The following is a 24621-nucleotide window of genomic DNA, read 5'->3' on the forward strand; positions in this document are numbered from 1 at the left end:
GAACTGTTTCACAGGTTTCAGTTGATGGAGTCTTGAACATCACCTGAACTGACCAGATAACTCAAAATCAGTCTCAAGGAATGAGTTCTTGTTCTGTTGACATATTCACCCTTGATAGGTTATGCCAACAAAACATTTATGTATACAGGATAGTGTCTCTTCAAAGGGTAATGAATGATCTTCAATGCTCCAGCCTGTCTACAGACTATTAAATGAAAACAGTTATTCCCACTTGCATGTGTATTGAAAATACATTTCATAAAGAAAATGCTAAATTTTTGGAAAGGAAGCAAGCAATCAACAAGATACACCCATTGTTGAACCAGAAACCTCCCCCCCCCCCAACATTTTGGCCCTTAGCAGCAATCTGATTAGATCATTAATTGATAATTTTACCTCTTGAAGATAGCATATAGTTGAAAATGTCATAGTAGCTTAATACTACTTACTAATAATCTGTCGGAACCACTAAAAATTTAGTGAGGATTATACTTTTACAGGTAGTTAATTATTCATCTTTAAATTGAAACATTATCCCTAAAATGAAATTTTCTCATTTCTGTACTTACCAAACATCTCATATCAGAACAAAGTAGCACCAAATCTTTATCATTTTGGCAAATCAGTGCCACTAGAAAGTAGTTTTTTGTTTAACTTTTTATTAAATGGTATTAGCTTTAACACACATGACATCATACTAATACTTCCAAACCAGTGGCAACAATATGTTTTATTTCAAGATTGTTTGATACATAATGTTCATGTACTACATACATACATGCATGCATCACAGTATTATCGTTATCCTGTTTTCTGAAGGAAAGTGTTTTTGGTTGGGAGGGATGGGAAATATATGCTGTTTGGATTTACTACATTCACATTTTCCCTGTTTCACTTCTTTCTGTAGTTATAGTATATAATGCATTTGGGTAGGTGCCATAACACATAATCGCACAACAAGTGTTGGGCCTTCCAATTAATTGCTGTGTTTATCAAATGCCTGATGTATTACAGCTACAGATTCCTCATCATTGATCTCCTTCCTATTGATGTCCCTGGAGCTGGAACGACACATAATATTTATTTAAACAAACCCAGATCGGACTGGAAATATCCATACCTACAGTCCTGTAATAAACTAATCCAAATGTTGCATTTAACTATTGATTTCTGGAATATCACAGCTTCTCAGTTAGAATTAAATTTTCATATATTTACCAGGTAATTAAGGAGAAGCTAAATCCTTTAAGCATAAGGATTTATTTCTATGAGGATGCAAGTAGAAAATTTAAAGAACTTTGGTTTTTTTTAAACAAAGGTATTTATTTAAAGGCCCAGCTCCAGTTTAAAAAAAAAGAAGCACTCAAATTAATTTTAAAAAGTGGGAAAAGTAAGTTTTTTTTTCTAAAAATGCATCAAGTTTGCTATCGTGTGCTGCATCTAATTTTCCGAATGCTGATGCTCCCACATGATTCAAATTTAAGAATGATAACAGAGTTGACATGGCTTTCTCTCTGAACTAAGATAGAAGTTTTACAGTGCATTATTCACTAAACTAATAGTGACACAAATTTCTAAGTGAACATATAAAGCACATTCTGACTTTGTCATCTCATTTATGGGCTGCAGAATTTACAACTTTGTAAGTTGATAGTAACACACACAAAAGAATTTTCTAAATCAAGTGTTTATTTTTTTCTCTTAAGTTTGGTTCCTAAAATTAGTGATATTTGATCCTGATCTATTGGAAACGAAGTTTATCCAAAAATGAGTAACATCTGTAACTGTATGCTGTTTTGTGAAAGTCAAACAATGCAACTCTACATATACAACTTACTAATGTTTTCAAATTTAAAATACCTTAAATTTAAACTAATAGAAGACTTAATTTTCCTTTCAGAAACAACCATCCAACTGCTCTCCAATTCGACAAAGCTTGAAAGTCAAAATGATTGCCATTCAGACAAGTGACAGCACCAAATCAATGTCAGAAATCAACTGTTATGCTCTAAAAGTTAATCAACAGAAATTCAAAATTGCTTTATTACTTGCCCCTGTCTCCTATGTCCTAGTGTCCCTCTAGCTTGATTTTTAGCTTGATGAAAGGACTTTTTTTCCCAAAACATTAGTTTTGGATTGCATCAAACCAGAATCCCCAAAACATCTCTGAAAAATATGGATCCAAATTTGACCAAAAGTCATCATTGTGATCAGTGGCTTGATTCAGATTTAAATTCTTCTGTGAACCTTTTGCAGTGATCTGTTAGGAAGCGAAATCAAGTTTAAACCTCACCATTAGCTACTTATTTATGAACGATGCACTGTGTTAATAGTTAGGGGTTAAATACGATACTTTATTACAAAATAATTTCACCAATTGTTATTAAAAATTATTATCTAATTCCAGATGCATAAATAGAACTTGGAGACTTTTTGAAGAAAACATAAAACCCTCCCTACAGATGAGAAGTAATTAAATAACAAAAAAAAAGGGTAACAATGCATATTTTTATAAGAGTTTTTGGTAGAGGTTTCTGAAAGAAAGCTCCATATCTATTGGATAGCACCATGTCCACCTTTCAAGCAGCACTGACATGGGAATTTGAGACTCATACAAGAGGGGAAGGAGTCAAACACAATTTGTGATATCATAAACATGGATGGTATCATACTAGAGTTTGCTCCCGATTCTAATGACACAATGGGCTGAATGAGCTCTATGTTGTAAATTTTCAATGGTTCTAAAAGTTAATATTTTGGTCAGAGACCTGCTGAACAGCCTACACCTGCTCTTAATTCATATGTTTGTATATGTCGTATATAGTACATTCCGAATTGCCACTGCATCCTACCAGCATTTCAGATTCAGTTTTTCCTTTTCATTTGCACTATACAAAAGCCAGTATTGGGAAGTTGACCAATTTAATATCTTCAAATCTACTGAATATACAATAAATACAAGTATTGCAGATTAATAACTTATGGTGCAAGTTTTGAGAAAGCCTGGAGTTAGATAAGCAGCAGGGGCTTGTACATTTAATCCATTTTACAAGGAATGAACTAGAGTTCTCCAAAAACCATATTCACATTCCTGAACTAAAGCTGTTACCCAATTTGCTGAATGTGAAATCCTTTCTGACTATAGATTGAAAACTTGGAAATCAGATGAACAAAAAAATGTGAACATGTACACTGAAGTAGCTTAACTAGTATTGCAGGCAATAAATTTACTTGTTCTACTGTTTGTTGAGCAGTTTCATTCTTGCATAATGTACTGAGGTATGAAGTCACGAAACATGACATTACTCGTAAACCTGCAATTATTAATTTAATGTAGGAAAAAAAACAAGCTTATAACGGACTGCATTTGAAACACAACTTGCCTATTTGAGAGAGAATATTTGACCTCAAAGAGTTTCTCAAGGACAATGTGAAATAGCCTTACTATTTTATGAATTGATAATTTAACATTTATAGACAGTTAAAAATAAAAACTAGAAATAAGTGCGTCGATTTATCACCCTAATACAGTCAAGATCTCACAAGTAAGAACAGATACTTATTATTAGCTGGTCTGTGAGATTTCAACCCAGAGAGGAAGAGAAGTACTTCAATTATGTGTAGTGGCTGGAGGGAAAGGTGGGAAGCTACAAATCAAGGCAGTTTCAGGCACTCAAATGTTATTAAAATGACTCCTATTGAACACTACAGAGTTGTTGGTTAGGTCATGACTGAGGTAAGCTGCAAGGCCCCTCATGGCCAGATGACCTACTGATGCTCGTACACGGAATGGCCTAGTACCCACAGATTGATGATCCAGCACAAACTTGTACCTTCAAGAGAGATGGAGTGAAACATATTCAAATCGTTTATGTGCTTGCCTGTAGTTTACCACAGTGATGATGGCCCCATCAATCTGATTTACGGGCACGCAGCAGTTTTCTGTAGTGTACATGCAACGGCAACAAGCATGGTCTGAAAGCTTGTGTCGGTAATCAGTACACATTAGTGCTTACTCAAGTAACAAAGAAATTTGCATAAATAAGCAAAATACACAAATTACAGCTATTTTTCTCTTCTACCCAAAGCCAAATTACTTGGTAATTTTTTTTCACACATATATAAAAACATTATATATTTACAACATTATTCTACTTCAAGTACTAGCAAAATTGCCTTGGGAAGTAATCATTTCTGAAATCTTTTCTATAATTAACAGTAGTCCTGATTTCAGTGCAAATTATTTGCCTGACAAGAACTTCAGCAGCACTAACACTACTGTATTATTCCAAGCAGTGGGAAATTCTATGGCCAGTGCAGTACCTCTTCTTTTGTATCCTCCTCCTCCGGTTCTGTTGATACTGAAGGTGCTTTTGGCTTGTACCAGGAGATCTGAAGATTTCTGCCTTTGAACTTTGCACCCTGATTGGCAGCCTGTACATAATTTAGAAATATGATTAAAAAATTAGAAAGTTTAGCCTTAGTCAATTGATGATATAATTGTAAGAAAAAATTTGAAGCGCTTTTCAACTTTTTCTTCTGAATCATTTTAAAGTACAACAAAATAAAAAAGTCACAGCATAAAACTCGACTAGTAACAAGGACAGACGTGGTTCAACTTGCACTATAGTACCAAAATGCTAAGTAGCACATGTGGTCAGGCATATGATGCGCAAACAAATAGTTACCAATAGCTTTGCCCTACTCATTAAGCTACAAACTGTGTAATGGCAACAAGATTTGGGGATCCTAAATTTTAAACAGCCACAAAACTGGCGGTGGTCTCTTATCAACGCAATGGTCACAACGAGGTGGACGATCCAATGTTCACGCAACCCCTGACATACAAACAGATCAAGAAACTGAAGGCCGTGCTGAAGAAATATGCAGAGTTCATTTCCGAGGGAGCAGTGACTCAGCAGGAGTTTGAGGTTTGGAGCTCTCTTCAGTTTTGTCTTGAGCGCTGATTCCTGTAGGAGCACAGTCACGTGACACCCTGAACTCACCCAGCTCCCACTCCCCCTGCATGTTCATTTCCCTCCACCTAATTTTCTTCTGAAGTCCTTCATTGTCGCTACTTCTACTGTCCTTGTGGACAGCAAGTTCCAGCTCACTACAGATAAAATGTTCCTCCCCCCATACCCACCACCCTGAAGCCCCTGCCCAAATCCTTCAATCTGTGCTTCCACACCACCCCTTCACCCCCGCCCCACCCAATCACTTGTTAAAGGGATTGGCTCCTCTCCTTTATCTCAACCTCTTGTAATCTTGTATTGTGACCCCTCTCCAAATGTCCTTTCCTTCCGAGAACAGTCCCAGTTGCTCCAACCTAACCTAGTCGCTAAAATCCCTGGAACTGTTCTGGTTAATCTTCCTCTGCACCTCTCGAGACCCTCACTTCTTTCTTACAAAATGTTGGGAGGGGATGGGAAAAGAAGTACAGCTGGCTGCTGCTTCAACCAAATCCTGCCTGGATGGTTTGCCAACCAGATTGGTTAAGGTCATCACCAGTGGGTTGAGGAGAAAGATAGACATTTCAAGGAAACCCATTGTAGAAGGTAGCCATTGTAGGAATGGGTGCAACAGAGACGGAGAAACTGGGAGAATGGAGTGGAGTCTTTATAGGAAGCAGGATGCAAATATGTACAGTCTGGGTAACATTGGGAGTTGAGAGGGATTTTTGGTAGGTATCGATGACCAACCTATCCCCAGAAATAGAAACAGCTATCAAGGAAACGGTGGCTCAGTGTTTAGGATTGCTGCCTCACAACGCCAAGTGCCCGGGTTCAATTCCACCCTTGGTGACTGTCAGTGTGGAGTTTGCACATTTTTCGCATGATTGCGCGGGTTTCCTCTGAGTGCTTTGGTTTCCTCCCACAGTCCAAAGATGTTAAGGTTAGAAGGATTCGGCATGTTAAGTTGCCCTGTAGTGCCCAGGGATATATAGGCTTGGCGGGTTAGCCATGGGAAATGCAGTGTTACAAGGATAGGGTAATGGGGTGAATCTGGGTGGGATGCTCTTCAGAGGGTCAGTGTGGACTCGATATGCCAAATGGCCTGCTTCCACACTGCAGGGATTCAACGAAAAATATGAAATTTGGCTTGAGTTTAAAATGCTGAGGTAGGGATGTGTAAAAGTTGTTACGTTGTATGAAGGTCTGGTTGGATCCACTTATAGAGGTATTGTTCTGCATTTAGTTAGAGAGTCATACAGCAGGGAACAGACCCTCCAGTCTAACCAGACCACGCCAACCATAATCGCAAACTAGTCACATCTGTCTGCACTTTACCCATATCCCTCCAAACATTTCTTACTGATCTACTTATCTAAATGTCTCTTAAACACCATAATGTACCCGCATCCACCACTTCCGCCTGCCCTCATTGACCTATTTGGTGTAGCAATGCATCAAATTTAAAATTCCCTTCACATTGTCATACCTCCAACCGTAGCATTTTTCCAGGAGATCACTGCTGGCACTGCATGGTATTTGTTATCTCTACCAGCATGTGGTAAAGGGTACAGGCTATTTGAGACACTGCATTACGATCAACCCTCTTCTGCCTTTGCTTTGTCTTACATCTATCTAGTAATTATGGTGCTGTATCCTCTACCACTACAGCACTGACAGAAGAACCACTATTCTGAGATAACAAGAAAACGTAATCACAAGAGTAATATGTCCAAAACATTTGGTCAGCATAATTACGAGGTCCTCAGAGAGCTGCTTCAGATATGTCTGCTTGCTCAAAGCTAGAGGAGAAGTATGTCTCCAACCACAGACTATGTGGGACTTCAGTAGAATAGATGCAGTCATAAAGTTGACCCCTTTAAGAACAATTACTTCATACAAAACACTCCATCCAGTAAAATGCAGGAGAGTGAGCACTGCTAACCTGGGAATGTGAGCACTATTCTCCAATCTGAAAGCATCAGGTTCACACTGTAAGCTTTGGACACTGCTTGACAATGGATAGATCAGGGAAACAAACTTGGGAGGAGGAATAAAGAACAATGTCAATTATTCGAACAAGATGGGCAGGGAGTATTTTCATTGGATAACAGAGTTTGGGTAATGGATTGTTCAGATAATGGTTAGTGTTTTTAAGGCACCTGGAGATCTTGTTCGGATAATTCAAAATTTGGATAATTGATGCTTGGATATTCGAGGTTGTTCTGTAAACCATTTGGACCTTTGAGCCTGCTCGGTCATTCAAACTCAATGCCATACTCCTGCTTTCTCTCTAATATTCCTTCAGAAATTTATTGCTTCAAGAATACGTTCAAATCACACACATTTTCAAATTAGACACAGCAGAGAGGATCAAATTACACATATTTTCCAGAAAAATTGTTAATGTAGCTTGTTCTTTGGAAGGACCAATTAGAAACTGCTACAGCTCTTTCTACCTGGCAATTGGAAAATTGCCCAGATTTGTCCTGCACACAGAAAAGAGAAATATAATCTAATCTCATCACTCTACTTTCAATAATCAGTCAAGTGATGAAAGGTGTCATCAATAGTGCAATCAAACAGCACCTGCTTAGCAATAACCTGCTCAATGATGCCCAGTTTGGGTTCTACCAGTGTCAGTCAGCTTCTGACTTCATTACTGCCTTGGTTCAAGCATGGACAAAGCTGAATCCCAGAGCAACAGCCCTTGACATCAAGGCCAAATTTGACTGAGTGCAGCATCAAGGAGCCCTCGCAAGACTGGAATCAATGGGAAGCAGAGAAAACTGGTTGGACTCATACCTGCCACACAGAAAGATAGTTGTGGTTGTTGGAGGTCAGCCAACTTGGCTCAAAGACATTGCTGTTGAAGTTCCTCAGGTTAGTGTCCTAGGCTCAACCTTTTTCAATTACTTCATCAATGACCTTCATTTCAACATAAGGTCAGATATGGGAATCATGATTTGGACATGCGGGTGCTGGACTGGGGTGTACAATGTTAAAAATCAAACACCAAGTCATAGTCCAACAGGTTTAATTGGAAGCACTTAGCTTTCAGAGCGCTGCTCCTTCATCAGGTGGTTGATATGGGAATGTTTGCCAATGATTGAACAATGCTCAGTACCATTTCTGAGTCCTCAGATACTGAAGCAGTCTACCTTCAAAAGCACCAAGACCTGAACAATATCTAGATGTGGGCTAACAAATCGCAAGTAACATTCACACCACTCAAATACCAGGCATTGACCATCCCACCAGTGCCCTTGACATTCAATAGTATTACCATTACTGAATTCTCCACAATGAACATCTGGGATTTACTACTGACCAGAAACTGGACTGGGCTCACCCTGTAGATACAATGGCTCCAAACGTAGGTCAGAAGCTAGGAGTACTGCAGCAAGTAACTCAGCTATTGACTTTCCTATTCACCATCAACAAAGGGAAAAGTCAGGTGTGTGATGGAATACTCCTCATCTCCATGGATGGACATAGCTCCAACAACACTCACGAAGGTGTCCATCAACCAGGACAAAGCAGCCACTTGATTGGCATCATATCCTAAAGCACCCACGGCCAATGTTCAGTCGCAACACTGTGTACTAATTACACGATGTACTGCAGTAATTTAAAGATCTTTAGACAGCACCATTCAAACCCACCAACATTTCCATCCAGAAGAACAAGGGCAGCAGATACATGGGAACATCACCTGCAAGTTCCCCTCCACCAGCCTGACTTGGACACATATTGCCATTCCTTCACTGGTTCAAAATCCTAGACCTGCCTTCCTAAAGACATTAGACATGTGGGTCTACCAAGCACATGGATTGCAGCAGTTCAGCAAGGTAGTTCACCACCAATTCCTCAAAGGCATCAAAGGATAGGCAAGAAATGCTGGGTAGCCAGTGACGCCTGCATCTCATGAGCGTCTAAAAATGTGATTCAACTTATTTACAATGTAAAAGTAAGTCAACACATGAGTGTGGAGGGGGTGGGAGGCAAACAAGTGGAATTTTTTAATTTCCCCAACCCATAGTCCAGAACCTAATCCACACCCCGGAAGGAAAAATCCATTCCTTCTTCCAGATGCTGAAAATGCTAGCACAATGTCAGAGATTGCTGAAGAGAAAAAAAAATCAACTGTTAAATATCAAAACATGTTCGAAGTTGAGATGCCAGTGGGCTGTAAAGTGCTTTGTAGAAAGGTAAGTAACAGATCATTGGACTTGTGCTGTGGTTCAATGGAAGTGCGGAATGTTCAATGGATGCAACCGTAAAACAGGAAACCAAAGCAGTAAATAACCAAAAGCCCTGAGTAGGACTTGCAGATGAGACTTGTTGCTCAATCTGGACATGTTAGCTTCTACTTTAAGAAAAATTTATTCATGGGGTGTGGGTGTCACTGGCCTGCATTTATTGACCAACACTTGATACCTACTTGAGTTCTTGAAACGCTGCTGTCTACGTGATATAGGCAGGCCCACAATATCCATTAAGGAAGGAATTAGGGAAGGAATTCCATGATTTTGATCGTTGACACTGAAGGACATAATTTCTAATTCAGGATGGCAAGTGGCTTGAAGAGGAACTTGAAGGTGGTGGTGTTCTGATGTATCTACTGTCCTTGCAGATGGTAACTGTCGTGAACTTCGAGTGCTTTCCTAAGAACCTTAGTAAATTTCTGCAGTGTATCGCAGAGCTGGTACAACCTACTCAGCATCAATGGTGGGGGGAGTGAATGTTTTTGGATGTGTATAATCATAAGGGTCAGAAGTGAAGACACTTTTAATAACTGCACACAATTCGGCACAATTTGCAACTCCTGACACACTAAAGGAGACCCTACTTGCACATAGCAAGACCTAAACAACATTTAATTGGACCTCACGGGTGGCAGGTATTATTCACACCACTCACCCCACAATGATCATCTCCAACAAGAGATAATGTAATCATTTTCCTATGACTTGAAAAGGCATGATCATCCCCATCTTGGGAGTCACTGAATGACCCAAACATCAAAAGGACCCACCATATAAAAATTGTGAATAAGAGAGCACATCAAAGGCAGTGAATTTTGCAGCAAATAACTCATGACTCCAAATGTCTGTCCACAATCTATAAGGCACAAGACAGGAGTTAATGGAACACTCTCCACTGGCTTGAATGTCTCATACAATCACTCAAAGTTCAGCACTACCTGGGACAAAGGAGTGCACTTGATCGACAACCCATCAGCTGCCTGAAACATTCACTGGAACAAAGAACATTACAGCACAGGAAAAGGTCCTTCGGCCCTCCAAGCCTGCGCTGATCCATATGCTCTATCTAAATTTGCTGCCTATTTCCTAAGGATCTGAGTCCCTTTGCTCCCTGCCCATTCATGCATCTGTCGAGATACATTTTAAATGATGCCATCGTTTCCGCCCCTATCACTTCTGCAGGAGAAGCATTCCAAGCACCCACCACCTTCTGCATGAAGAACTTTCCACATATATCTCCCCTAAACTTTTCCCATCTCACTTTGAACTCGTGACCCCAATATTTGAGTCCTCCACTCTGGGAAAAAGTTTCTTGCTATCCACCCTGTCGACACCTCTCATGATTTTGTAGGCCTCAAATCAGGTCCCCCCCTTTTACCTCCTTCTTTACAGTGAAAATAATTCTAATCTACTCAACCTCTCCTCATAGTTTGCACCCTCCATACCAGGCAACACCCTGGCGAAACTCCTCTGCACTCTCACGAAAGCATCCACATCCTTTTGGTAATGTGATACCCAGAACTGTACACAGTATTCCAATTGTGGCTGAACCAAAAAGTTATTTTACAACTATAACATGATCTGCCAACTCTTGTACTTAATACCCCGTCTGATGAAAGAAAGCATAGCATATGCCTTCTTCACCACTCTCCTGACCTGCATTGCCACCTTCAGGGAACAATGGACCTGAACACCCAGATCTCTCTGTACATCAATTTTCCCCAGGACTTTTCCATTTATTATATAGTTCAGTCTGGAATTGCATCTTCCAAAATGCATCACATTTGTCCAGATTGAACTCCATCTGCCATTTCTCCGCCCGACTCTCCAATTTATTTATATTCTGCTATATTCTCTGACAATCCTCTTCATTATTTGCTACTCCACCAATCTTAGTGTCATCTGCAAAAGTGCTAATGAGGCAACCTACAACTTCTTCCAAATCATTTTTGTATATCACAAACAACAGTAGTCCAGCACGGATCCCTGTGGAACACCACCGGTCAAAGGTCCCCATTTTGAGAAGCTCCTTTGCACTACTATTCTCTGTCTTCTGTTGCCCAACCAATTCTCTATCCACCTAGCTAGAACACCCTGAATCCCACGCGACTTCACCTTCTTCATCAGCCTGACATGGGAACCTTATCAAACACCTTACTAAAGTCCATGTATATTACATCTACATCCCTTCCCTCATCAATCAACTTTGTCACCTCGTCAAAGAATTCTATTAGGTTTGTAAGACATTACCTTCCCTGCACAAAACCATGTTGACTATCACTGATAAGCCCATTTCCTTCCACATGGGTTAGTATCTTCGTTACCACTGACATCAGGGTCACAGGTCTGTAACTACCTGGATTAACCCTGCTACTCTTCTTAAACTAGGAGACAACATGAGCAATTCTCCAGTCCTCTGGGACCTTCCCCTTTTCAAGAATGCTGCAAAGATATCTGTTAAAGCACCAGCTATTTCCTCTCTTCCTTCCCTCAGTATCCTGGGATAGATCCCAACCGGATCTGGGGACTTGTCCACCTTAATGCCTTTAAGAATACACAGCACTTCCTCCCTCCTTATGCTGACTTGACCTAGAATAATCAAAGATCTATCCCTGACTTCAACACCCGCCATGTCCCTCTCTTTGGTAAATATTGATGCAAAGTACTCATTAAGAATCACACCAATTTTCTCTGACTCCACAAATATCTTTCCTCCTTTGTCCTTGAGTGGGCCAACTCTTTCCCTAGTTACCCTCTTGCTTCTTATTTATGAATAAAAGGCTTTGGAGTTTTCCTTAAACCTGCTCACTCACTACTGGGACACAGTTACAATAACATGTACCATTGAGAAAGTACACTGAAGCAACTCGCCTCTTTGGAAACACCTCAAAAACCCGAGAGTTTCATTTCTGGAAGGAAATGACAGTAATTACCTTTCCTCATAACACACAATTCCAAGAGATCGTCTAGTAAATGTTCTCTGAACTGCTTCTAATACATCCTTCCTTAAATGAGGTGATCAATAGTGCACACAATACTCCAGAAGCGGCCCCTTCTTCTCTGGCAGTTCCTTGGTATCAAGGATGATTTGCTTCCTTTCCTCGGGCTTGGAGGAGGAAGGGGGTTGATAGGTTCTGCAGTGACTATATAATAGGATGCTGTAGCCACAAACTCTGCCACAAGTTGGTCAGGTAATGTTCAATGAGGTGGTTGGGTAGGGTCGCTCTGGATTCTGTGTGCTTTTTCCACTGCTTGCCCTTGGCCTCCAGGTGCTCTGTTCAGATGCTCAAAGTCTCAGAGATATACAGCATGGAAACAGACCTTGCAGTCCAACTCGTGGTTGGCGTCTTTGTGGATGCTTCTTCTCCAGTTTGTGTGTTCTAAGGCAAGTAATTAACATGTGCTGGTGAGGCTGTTGAATTTATTTTGGGACACTTTCAAAGTGTCCTCGCTGTGGTTCCTCTGTCCTCCCAGTGATTCCTTACCAGTGTGGAGCTCAGAGTAGTGCACCTGTTTAGTGTCTTTGGATAATGTGGTCTGCTCATTGCAGCTGGTCATGCATGACCAATGCCTTGAGACTGGTCAGGGAGAGGATGCTCACATTGGTAAAGCATATTTTCGCTTTCCTTTTACATTAATTTTTCATGATAAATGTTAACAATTCATATGCTTTTCAAATTACTTGCAATAGCAGCAAACTAACCTTTTGTAATTCACGCACAATGGCGTCTAGATCCCTCTATATCTCAAGAGCTCTGAAATCTCTCGCCATTTCAGTAACATGCTTCCTTTTTATTCTTCTTGCCAGAATAGACAATTCCCCACACAATACTCCACTTGTCTGATCTTTGCCTACTCACTTAATATATCTATAATCTTTTTGTATTTTCATGTCTTCTTCACAACTGTTTCCTATCTATCTTTATGGCATTGGCAACCATATCAACTGTCTCTTCTCCCAGTCATTTTTATAAATTATCAGCAGTTAAGGTCCCAGAACCAAACCTTGTGGCACACAGCCTGAAAATGGCCCATTTATGACTCCTCTCTGCTTCCTCTTAGTCAGACCAACTTAGCAAGACCATGCCAATATGCTCCCATCGAAACCATGCGCTTTTATTTTCCACAATAACCTTTGATACAGCATCTTATCCAATACCTGTCGGAAATATAAGTACAGTATATCCACCAGCTTCATCTTTGTCAATAGCATGTCAAAGAACTTCAACTGATTGATCAAATAAGATTTCCCGTTCACAAAAATATGAATCTACACCACGCGGACCACAGTGTCTCAAGAGGAGTCATCAGCTTCTCAAAAACAATTACGGATAGAAAATTCTAGCTGGCCTTACAGCGACAAACTCAGTTCAACAACAGATAAACAAAAAAGAACTTACATTTTCTGCTTCAATTCTTGATTTGAATGCAACTCTAACATTTAAAGGAGTATCTTCTTGAAAATCTTCCACTTCTCCAAACTTCTAGAAGAAGCAAATAAAAGACAATTTAAAAAGCAGGCAGGAATCAGATTTTCTAACATCGTTTGAATATCAGTCTGTTTTCTCCAAATAGCTAACAGCTCACAGACTGGTTTTGGAAACATTAATTTCAATTCCAATTAAACCTTACTGTGATGCTAAGGACAGGCTCAGTGAATCTTCACTGATCTTAGTTCTTTTAATACTTATATATCATGGCAATACACATTGTGCCAGTATTACAGGATTACTGATTATCTCTCTAGTACCAACGCCGGGAAAACTGAACAGAATGTAACTAAGGAGATTGATTTTTTTTAAAAATGCATTTGTGTGTCAAAGTTCAATGGTGCTTAGTTCATCATATCAGAAATGAAATTCAAATTATCAATTTCATTGATAAGTGAAACAAAAAAATGATGAAACTATTTATTTGAGCTTAGACATCTGTATGTGCAAATGCTCTTAATTCATTAGATTGGACAAATAGGGCTCTGTTTCTCAAAAAGGATGCAAGTAGCCAAAAATTATGTACCTCTTTTGGACATGTATTGAACTCAGGGAGCTCAATCTAAATTGTAATTAGAAATATACACAGTAGATTTCATACAAAGGATATTATTTTTAATGCAACGTTCTAAAAGATATCATTTAAGACATCAGGTTAGAATGACCTAACAACTTTGCTCAGCCACTTTATTTTGCATGTTAATTATTTTCCTATAGCTTTTTAAAAATATATTTAGCACCTGATGATAGTAATCCCGTAAGGGGACACTGATTGGAGGAACTATTCAGCCCTACTTGATAGAATGGAATTAAACACAGCTGAAACTGAACTATAGTTGGTTTAATGACTATTCCCAGTTGCATTAAATCAGATTACCTGCAGTGTTTAACTTACTAATTCCTTCATGACAACTTCTCTCAATGGGACTTCAGCATTTAGTGACATGGCAAAATCACAACAAACGGCCATAAGGAGGAGTTCAGAAGGAATGAAAGATCATAAATTTAATTCCAAAATTGGATTCCACTGGTTAAATCTCCTCTTTAAAATTGTTCAGAGAAACAAATGATCTCTCTGACATCATACCATTTTGAATATTCATGGGGTTCCTTCCCTTGTGAGTAGCAAACATGTCATGCAGTCATGAATGCAATGAACACTGCAAAGACTATGGGCCTTGACAACATCCCAGCTGTTGTGCTGGAACAGTAGTAAGGTATAGCTGTACAATATCAATACAGTCCTAACATCTACCCAGCAATGTAAGGAATAATAGAGATACAAACGCAAAATGCAGAACAAAATCTAATTCGGTCAGAATGATCAACAGACATCAATGCTATTTAGTGACATTTAGTCACTAATGACCTTATTATCAATACGTCTCAAAGGAACATGGTATCAAGAATCCAACGACTCAATCCTGCTCTACCATTTTAAAATATGGCTAATCAACTACCTCAAAAATTTATTTTCTCTTGCTACTCCCATATCTGTTCACATCATTAATGTTTAGAAAATCACTGAATTAAGTTTTGAAAATACTAAACTGACTCACCGTCAGTTATATAGGTTAGGAAATTCCAAAGGTTCAATACCCTCAAGTGAAGAAATTCTTCATCTCAATCTGATGTGGTTTATTCTGGGGCTTTACCCCTTCAATCAATACCATCTAACCAGGGGAACAATCTTACTGCATCTACTCTCTTTAGCCCCTCAAAGAATGTTTGAAGTTTCAACAAGATATCTCTCGCTGTTCTAACCCCCAAAGAATACTGGCCCAATCTCTTCAATCTCTCCTCAAAGTACAGTCCTTTCATCCCAGCAATTAATATGGTGAACCTCTGCTGTGTGCCACTGTTTATGGGAGGGAACCAAAACTGTGCACAATCTCCCCAAGGTTCTGGACAAATGCAGCAAGGTGCCTTTATTGTTGTACTCAGATCCTCTTACAAAGACAGAGAACATGCCAGTTGCCTTCCGACACTTGCATGTTAGCCTTCTTATGGACAACTACAACCAGACACCTTTGAACATCAGAAAAACCTCAACTCTCACAATTTGAGGAATACTCTGCAGTTCCATTGTCCCTATTATTGTAGATAATCTATGCAAATTATATTTCATGTTCTTCTCCAAATAATAAGCCTGACCAAATCACTGTGTTGTCTTTTTTCATCACACATTAGCAGAGAGTCTTGTGTTACTTGCAAACATGGATATATTCCATTTGAGCTGAAAACGTGTTGCTATTCCAGCAACACATTTTCAGCTCGGATCTCCAGCATCTGCAGCCCTCACTTTCTCCTCGAATATGTTCCATTTGAACCCTACATTCAAATCAACGATAGAGATTGTAACCAGCTAGGGTCTGAAGGGGGGTGATAAACCGCCCCGTGTTTACCGTGGAGCAAGGCCCACATCGGGAGAACCAGCAGTATCCATTTTAAGCCAGCAGTATCCATTTTAAGACAGCGCTGCCAGCCCGACCACGGGAGAAGGGGGGCCCAAAGACAGATCCAAATACATACCAGACAATGGTCATGACTCACAGATCGAAACCCACCTTATAATCTCGTCAAGGTTCCAACTGACACACACCCATAACCTGATCATGCAAACAGTCCTACACAAAAGGCAAACACCAAACAAACAGGATGAACCTAACAGACACTTTGGAAGTAACAAAGGGGGGTGCTAGCCTCCAGCCCTCACGGAGGAACAAGCAGATAGCACCCGGACCCACTTACATAAAGATAAACAGCACACCTTTTGCGTATGCTGCCGACTCTCCGAGGACGGCAGGAAGCTTGACATTCACACATACTCCAGCCATGATTGCCACCATTCACACTCATTCATACTCAATCTCCTACATCCTGACTCACGAAGTATATAACTTGTAACATCGCGCGGGAAACAGAAGAGCGATCGAGATTCAGACCTCGGTTGGTCTCCGCAGGCGTTAAACACTTCAATAAAATTACCGATTGTCGAACCGCACACTGGGCTCGGACTGAGATCATTTCATCCGCTCTAACAGGTCCAAGCACTGATCCTTGCAGTACCTCATTAATCTCATCAAGCCAAACCTGGATACAAATTGATGAATAGCTGGAATTGGGCATGGATTGCTTTAACATCGAAGGAATCACAATGGTGCTCAACAATGTACAAATATCAGCCAACATCTTTCCATTATAAGCTGAGAAGTGGAGAAGTTATTGATGAAGAAGCTGAAGATGGTTGAGCCTAGGATACTACCCTGAGGGACTTCTGCAGAAATGCTCATTAGATATATGACTCATTTATTCCTGCACTGCTTTCAGAATTAAGATGCCCACAATGCATTCACCATTTCTATAGACACATTTCGAAACACTCTGGGATGTAGATCATTCAGTGCTGGGATTTGTTAACTTGCAGTTGCATTGATTTTTCTAATTCTACCACATTCTTTCATTTACTCATTCACAATTAGTTCCTTGAAATTTTTTAAATTGATTCATTCATAGGATTCAGGTATCTCAGCCAGGGCAGCATTTATTAACCATCCCTAGTTGCCTTTGAGAAGGTAGTGATGAATTGTCTTCTTAAACCGTTGTAATCCATTTGTAGCAAGTAGACCCACAATGCCATTAGACAGGCAATTCGAGGATTTTAACCAAGCAACGCTAAGAAATGTTTCTAAATCAGCATGCTGAATGGTTAGGAGGAGAACTTGCTGGTGGTGGTGTTACAATGTATCTGCTGCCTTTGCACTTCTAAGTAACAGTGGTTGTAAATTTGAAAGGTGATGTCCAAGATGCTTTTGTGAGTTTCTGTAGTGCATGTTGCTACATGCTGCTGATACTGAGCATCAATGGGAGGAGTGAATATTTGTGGATGCGTTTAAGTCAAGTACACGGTTTTGTCCTGGATGGTATCAAATTTCTTCAGCGTTATGGAGCTGCACTGTTCTAGGCAAGTAGGGAGCATTCCATCACACTCCTGACGTATGCCTTGTAGATGGTGAATAGGATTTGGGGAGTTAGGCAGTGACCTGCTTGTTGCAAGATTCCTAGCTTCTGACCTGCTCGCCTATCCATAGTAATTACATGGTTAGTCCAGTTTAGTTTCTAATCAATGGTAATTTTCAAGATTTTTATAGTAGTGGATTCAGTGATGGTCAAAGGTTGGATTCTCTCCTGTCGGAAGTAAACATTGCCCAGTACTTGTGTGGTACAAATGTTACCTGCCGCTTGGACAATATCCAAGTTATGACTGACATGTCAAATGGAGCAGTCAGAGTCATAGAGACGTACAGCACAGAAACAAACCCGTCAGTCCAACTCTTCCATGCCGACCAGATATCCCAACCCAATCTAGGCCCGCCTGTCAGCACCCGGCCCATATTCCTCCAAACCCTTCCTATTCATATGCCCATCCAGATGCCTTTTTAAACGTTGTAATTGTACTAGCCTCCACCACTTCCTCTGGCAGCTCATTCCATACTTGCACCACCCTCTGCATGAAAAGTCGCCCCATACGTCTCTTTTATATCTTTCCCCTCTCACCCTATACCTATGCCCTCTAGTTCTGGACTCCCTCACCCAAGGGAAAAAGACTTTATCTATTTAGCCTATCCATGCCCCTCGTGATTTTGTAAACTTCAATAAGGTCACCCCTCAAGCCTCCGACACTCCAAGGAAAACAGCCCTAGCCTATTCAACCTCTCACTAAAGTTCAAATCCTCCAACTCTAGCAACATCCTTGCAAATCTTTTCTGAACCGTTTCAAGTTTCACAACATTGTTCCGATAGGAAAGAGACCAGAATTGCATGCAATATTCCAACAGTGGCCTAACCGGGAGACTGGTTAGCAAGGTTACATCTCATGGAACACAGGGTGAACTAGCCATTTGGATACAGAACTGGCTCAAAGGTAGAAGACAGAGGGTGGTGGTGGAGGGTTGCTTTTTAGACTGGAGGCCTGTGACCAGTGGAGCACAAGGATTGGTGCAGCATCCACTACTTTTCATCATTTATATAAAATGTGGATTTGAGCATAAGACGTATAAGTTAGTAAATTTGCAGATTACACCAAAATTGGAGGGGTAGTGGACAGCGAAGAAGGTTACGTCAGATTACAATGGGATCTTGATCAGCTGGGGCAATGGGCTGAGAAGTGGCAGATGGAGTTTAATTTAGAAAAATGTGAGGTGCTCCATTTTGGGAAAGCAAATTTTGCAGGACTTGTACACTTAATGCTAAGGTCCTATAGAATGTTGTCTTGCTGCATTTGGACATGCAATGTTTTGGTATCAGAGGGGTCATGACTGGTGCCGAATAATGTGCAAATATCACTGACATCCCTGCACTCGAGCTTATGATGGTGGGAAAGTCACAGATTACCCTGACCAATGTTGGCAGAAATGTCATGGAGTTGAAATGATGGACCTCAAACAGCAACTACCATTTTCCTTTATGCCAGGTACAAATCCAACCAATGATGTGGTTTCCCCAGATCCCACTGACTCTAGCTTTGCTAAAACTTCTGTCAAATGCAGCCTTACATCAAGGGCAGTCATTCTCATCTCACCTCCAGAATTCAGTTCTTCTGTCCATGTTTGAACAAAGCTGTAATCAGGTCATAAGCTGAGTGACTCTGGGGGAATCCAGTCTTTATACAATCTGATAGATTTCTTGTATTCTCCTCCACAAAGACAGACTCAAAGCAATTATTAATTTCTCTACTATTTTCCCTTATACATTTTCCTGCCTCTGCCTGCACTGGACTCATTCTTGATGAAGGGCTTATGCCCGAAACATCAACTCTCCTGTTCCTCAAATGCCTGACCTGCTGTGCTTTTCCAGCGCACATTTTTTGACTCTGATCTCCAACTTCTGCAATCATCACTTTCTCTCTGCACTGGACCCACTGTTACCTTTGCTAATCACTTTCTTTTTCAAAAACTTTAACAGCTATGCAGTTCATTTCAATCTTCCTTGCTGGTTTATACTCAAATTCTATTCTCCCTCTCTTTCGCAGTCTCTTGGTCTTCCTTTGCTGAATGCTAAAGTGCTCACAATCCTTCACTTTACTCATTTACAGCAAGTTTAGAAGTCTCCTGCTTTGGACTAATGAGATTTTAAAAATTCTTTTCTGAGCCAAGGTTGACTCACTTTCCCTGTTGGCTTCTTGCACCTGAAAGAAATGTATGTTTGCTGTAAATAATTTCAGTCCTTTGAAGATATGCCTGGCTGCTGTCACACATAATATATTTAACCACATCAAACATGTCCCTCAAACCTTCAGTTTCCTTTGTTTAAAGCCTTAGTTTTGGTTGAATTACATAACTTCTAAACTTGATTAGATTAGATTACTTACAGTGTGGAAACGGGCCCTTCGGCCCAACAAGTCCACACCGACCCTCCGAAGAGCAACACACCCAGACCCATTCCCCCACATTTACCCCTTCATCTAAAACTATGGGCAATTTAGCATGGCCAATTCATCTAACCTGCACATTTTTGGACTGTGGGAAGAAATCGGAGCACCCGGAGGAAACCCACGCAGACATGGGGAGAATGTGCAAACTCTACACAGACAGTTGCTTGAGGCAGGAATTGAACCCTGGCCTCTGGCGCTGTGAGGCAGCAGTGCTAACCACTGTGCCACCAAACTTAATTGAAAATTCCTGCATAGTACGATCACACTTCCATTAATGTTCTTTTAATTCGCTCTTTCACATTGCAAAACACTAGATCAAAAATAACTTGTTCTTGAGTTGGATCTTTATAATACTGCTTTAACTAGCCATCTTACACACGTTGCTGGAATTTATACTCCTCAATATTGGTGCTTATCAGGTTTAACATGTAAACAAGTCATCCATAAAGTACTGCAGTGACCTGGTTACATGTACCTCAAATGTTTTGATCTAGCTCAGGACTTTTACCTCAATATCATTTTGCTTGGTAGTATCTCCATATCAAGGTTACTGCTTTGAAAATCTAACACTTAATGGAATTTCGTACCCAATATCTATTGGCGGGAGAAGTACTGGAGGATTGCAAAACTGCATTTATGATACCCCTATTCACAAAGGAAGGGAAGCAAAAAGGAGGTAACTATAAGCTGATTAGGCTAAAATCTACTGTTGAAAAAGAGTTGGAATCAATTATTAAGGAAGTAATAGTACATATTTGAAACATCACAATCTGATCATGCCGATGGCTTCATGAAAGGGGATTCATGCCTGACTAGTTTATTTAGAGTTTTGTTTTTGAGAAGTCTCAACCAAAATAGGTAGAGGGAAGCCAGCGCCTGTTGTATTTAGACTTCCAGAAAGTTAAGCTGTAGGACAAAAGCCTGGTATTGGATGCGGTATATTGGCATAGATAAAGAATTAGCTAATAGGCAGGACACATCAAGTGGAGAGAAGGGATTCTTTTTCAGATTAGCAACATGTTACCTCTAGGGTTTGACAGGGATCAGTGCTGTTTACAATACATATGAATGACAGAGGAAGGAAACAAAAATACTGTAGCCAAATTTGCAGATGACACAAAAATAGATGGAAAGACAAGTTGCAAGAGGAATACCAACAGTTTACAGGGATAAAAATCACATAAGACCAGAGTATAGTCCTACAGGTTTATTTGGAAGCACTGGCTTTCGGTGCACTGCTCCTTCATCAGATGGTTGTGGAGTACAAGATCGTAAGACACAGAATTTATAGCAAAAGTTTTTCAGTGTGATGTAACTGAAATTATATATTGAAAAATACCTGGATTGTTTGTTTTCATTATATAATTTCAGTTACATCACACTGTAAATTCTTGCTATAAATTGTGTCTTATGACCTTAGACTCCACAACCACATGGTGAAGGAGCAGTGCTTTGAAAGCTAGTGCTTTCAAATAAACCTGTTGGACTATAACCTGGTATTGGGTGATTTTTAACTTTGTACACCCAGTCCAACACCAAATCAAGTTTACATGGAGATACTGATAGGTTAAGTAAGTAGGCAAAATTGTTCACTTTGGAAGGGAGAACAAAGCATTAGAGTATTATTTAAATGGTAAAAAAACTGCTTAAAGCTGCAATGCAAAAGGAGTCAAGGATACTTGTGCACGAAGCACAGATGCAGCATGTATTCAGGAAGGCTAAAGGAACATTGGCCCTTATTTCAAGGTGGTTGGAGTATAATGTAGGGAAGTCTTACTTCAACTGTACAAGTCTCTGGTGAGACCACATCTGGAGTACTGTGAGCATTTTTGATTCCCTTATTTAATAAAAGAGATCATTTCATTGGAGGCAGTTCAAAGAAGGCTCACTCGGATGATCCCTGGTATGGAGGAACTGTCTTATCATCAATGATTAAAAAGTTTGGGACTTGACTCATTGAAACTTAGAAGAATGAGAGGTGATCTCATGAAGGATTCTTAAGGGACTTTACAGGGTAAATGCTGACAATGTTTCCCCTCATAGGGCAATCTAGCACTACAGGGCATAGTGTCAGAATAAAGGGGTGCCAATATAAAACTGAAATGAGGAGATATTTCTTTTCTGAGAGTTGAGTGTCTTTGGAACTCCATGCTACAGACTGCTATGAGGCCAGAGTCCTTGTGGATAAATAAGACAGAGATAGATACATTCTTGATCAGTCGGGGAAATCACAGGTTAGGAGGAAAGGACAGACAAGTGAATGTGACAATTATCAGATCAGCCATGATCCTCTTGAATAGCGAAGCAGGCTTGAGCGGCTCAACTGACTACTCCTGTGAAGTGAAGGAATGGATTTGAGACAAACATGATGCTTTCATCCATCACATCTAACTATTAAAATCACTTGTTTAATTCTTCTGCTACCTTCCTTGTTTGAGTATGAGAATTTTTTGGGTGGAGCTAATTATCTTTGGCTTTGATTCTTTTTCTCATGTTTTCTCCCAACTCTTTAAATGTTGCCATGTTTTATTTTTGTTTAGTTGGGAGGATCACACACCCTGTTTCAATTTGAATTCATTCGCAGCACTGATCAGTGTTAGCTTGTTCAGTTTTGGCATCATAGCAAGGATCTGAAAGACTCAGTTTATCATTCCTAGTAACTCACCTTTCTCTGTAAGGTACAAGCATTGTTACACCATAACAAAGGTCATCACCTTCAGAATGATTTCAAAACTCCGAGATATAGGTCTCAGCTCTGCCCTTTGCAACTGGATCCACAGATTCTTGACCCACAGACCACAATCAGTGAAGATGGACAACTGCACTTCTTCCACGATAACACTCAACACTGAAGCCCCCCCCAGGGACGCGTTCTCAGGCCCCGATTGTGCTCCCGACACATCCATAACTGTGTTGCCAAATTCTGAACGAATGCCATCTACAAGCGTGCTGACAATAGCATTGTGGTAGGACAGATACCAAATAACAAATGAGTCACAACACAGAAAGGAGATAGAGGGCTTGGTGACATGCTGCAATGATAACAAGCTCTCTCTCAATGTTGGCAAAAATCAAAGAACTAATTGACAGCACTTTGGGAGATCAAACGTTAAGGAAAAGTACACAGTTACTGGCAGGACACTGTTCAGGTCCACAGCTCCTTGAGTCCATGCAAGTAGATGGGGTGGTGGACAGGCCATATGGCATGTTTGCCTTTACTGGTTGGGGAACTAAGTACGGGAGTCAGGATGTTGTTGTGTTGTCAGCTTTGTGGGACTTTGGTTAGCCGCACTTAAAATATTGCATTTGATTCTGGTCACCGCATTGCGGGAGGGATGTGGAGGCTTTGCAGAGGGTGCAGAGGGGACTTACTAGGATGTTTCCTGGATTACGGGGTATGATCTATGGGGAGACGCTGGAGGAGCTAGAGTTGTTTTCTCTTGAACAGCAGAGGCTGAGGCGAGACTTGATAGAAGTCTAAAATTATGAGATACATAGTTAGGTTTGACAGCCAGAATTGTTTGCCCCAGAGTTGAAGTGTCGAGAACTAAGGGGAAAGTTTGGAGGAGATGCAAGGGACAAGTTTTTGTCTTACACAGAGTGTGGCAGGAATCTGGAATGCCAGAGGTTGTGGTGGAGGCAGATATGATAGAGTGTTGAAAAACTTTCAAGTAAGCATATGAACGTGCAAGGAATGGGGGGATATGGAACAAGGGCATGCAGAAAGGATTAGTTAAATTTGGCATTGTGTTGGCACAATACCTTGGGCCAAAGGGTCCGTTCCTGTGCTGTATTGTTCTATGTTCTAACGTCAGCGAGAAATCTGAAGGTGAACGCAAATGTCTGTCATTATTTGACATTATTTCACTGCACACTTCATTCCTTGATTTAAGGGAAGATGACATCAGACATCAGCTCAGAGAGTGAAAGACCTTAACATCAAGGCTGCATTTGAGGAGTGTGGCATCAAAGAACCCTAGCAAAACTGGAATCAATGGGTATCAGAGGGTATAAACTCTCCAGTGGTTGAAGTCATGCCTGACACAAAGGAAAACAGTCGTGGTTGCTGGAGGTCAGCTCCAAGACATCTCTGAAGCAGTTCCTCAGGGTAGTGTCCTAGGCCCAACCATCTTCATCAATGACTTTCCCATCGTCACAAGGTCAGAGGCAGGAGTATGCAACAATCAGCAAACAATATTTAGCACAGTTTGTAACTCCTCAGATACTGAAGCAGTCCATGTTCAAATACAACAAGATTTGGACAATATTCAGGCTTGGGCTGACAAGTGGCAAGTAACATTCGCATCACACAAATACCAGGTCATGACCATCATCAATGAGAGACAATCTAAGCATCGTCCCTTGACATTCAATGGTGTTACCATCACTGAATTCAGCACTATCAACATCCCAGGAGTTATCACTGACTGGAAACTTAAGTGGATTCACCACATAAACACAGTGGCAACAAGGGCAGA

At 40.5% G+C, this 24621-nt stretch overlaps 1 protein-coding gene across 3 annotated transcripts in view; it reads right to left on the minus strand.

The window, feature by feature from the left end:
- Window positions 1–24621, minus strand: part of rbm27 (RNA binding motif protein 27) — a 142455-nt gene that overhangs the window by 22959 nt on the left and 94875 nt on the right. The window contains exons 19-21 of one of the 3 annotated variants that reach the window (XM_072590435.1): window positions 13621–13704; window positions 4324–4434; window positions 766–1061 (exon numbers count right to left, since the gene is read on the minus strand). In XM_072590435.1, the coding sequence (XP_072446536.1) occupies window positions 1044–1061; window positions 4324–4434; window positions 13621–13704 (213 nt within the window). In that variant the 3' untranslated portion in view covers window positions 766–1043. Of the gene's footprint in view, window positions 1–765; window positions 1062–1081; window positions 2261–4323; window positions 4435–13620; window positions 13705–24621 lie in introns of those variants that run through there. The other 2 variants (XM_072590433.1, XM_072590434.1) reach the window with 2 other exon arrangements.

The sequence above is a fragment of the Chiloscyllium punctatum genome, chromosome 20, assembly GCF_047496795.1.
Source record: "Chiloscyllium punctatum isolate Juve2018m chromosome 20, sChiPun1.3, whole genome shotgun sequence".
NCBI classification, from domain to species: Eukaryota; Metazoa; Chordata; class Chondrichthyes; order Orectolobiformes; family Hemiscylliidae; genus Chiloscyllium; species Chiloscyllium punctatum.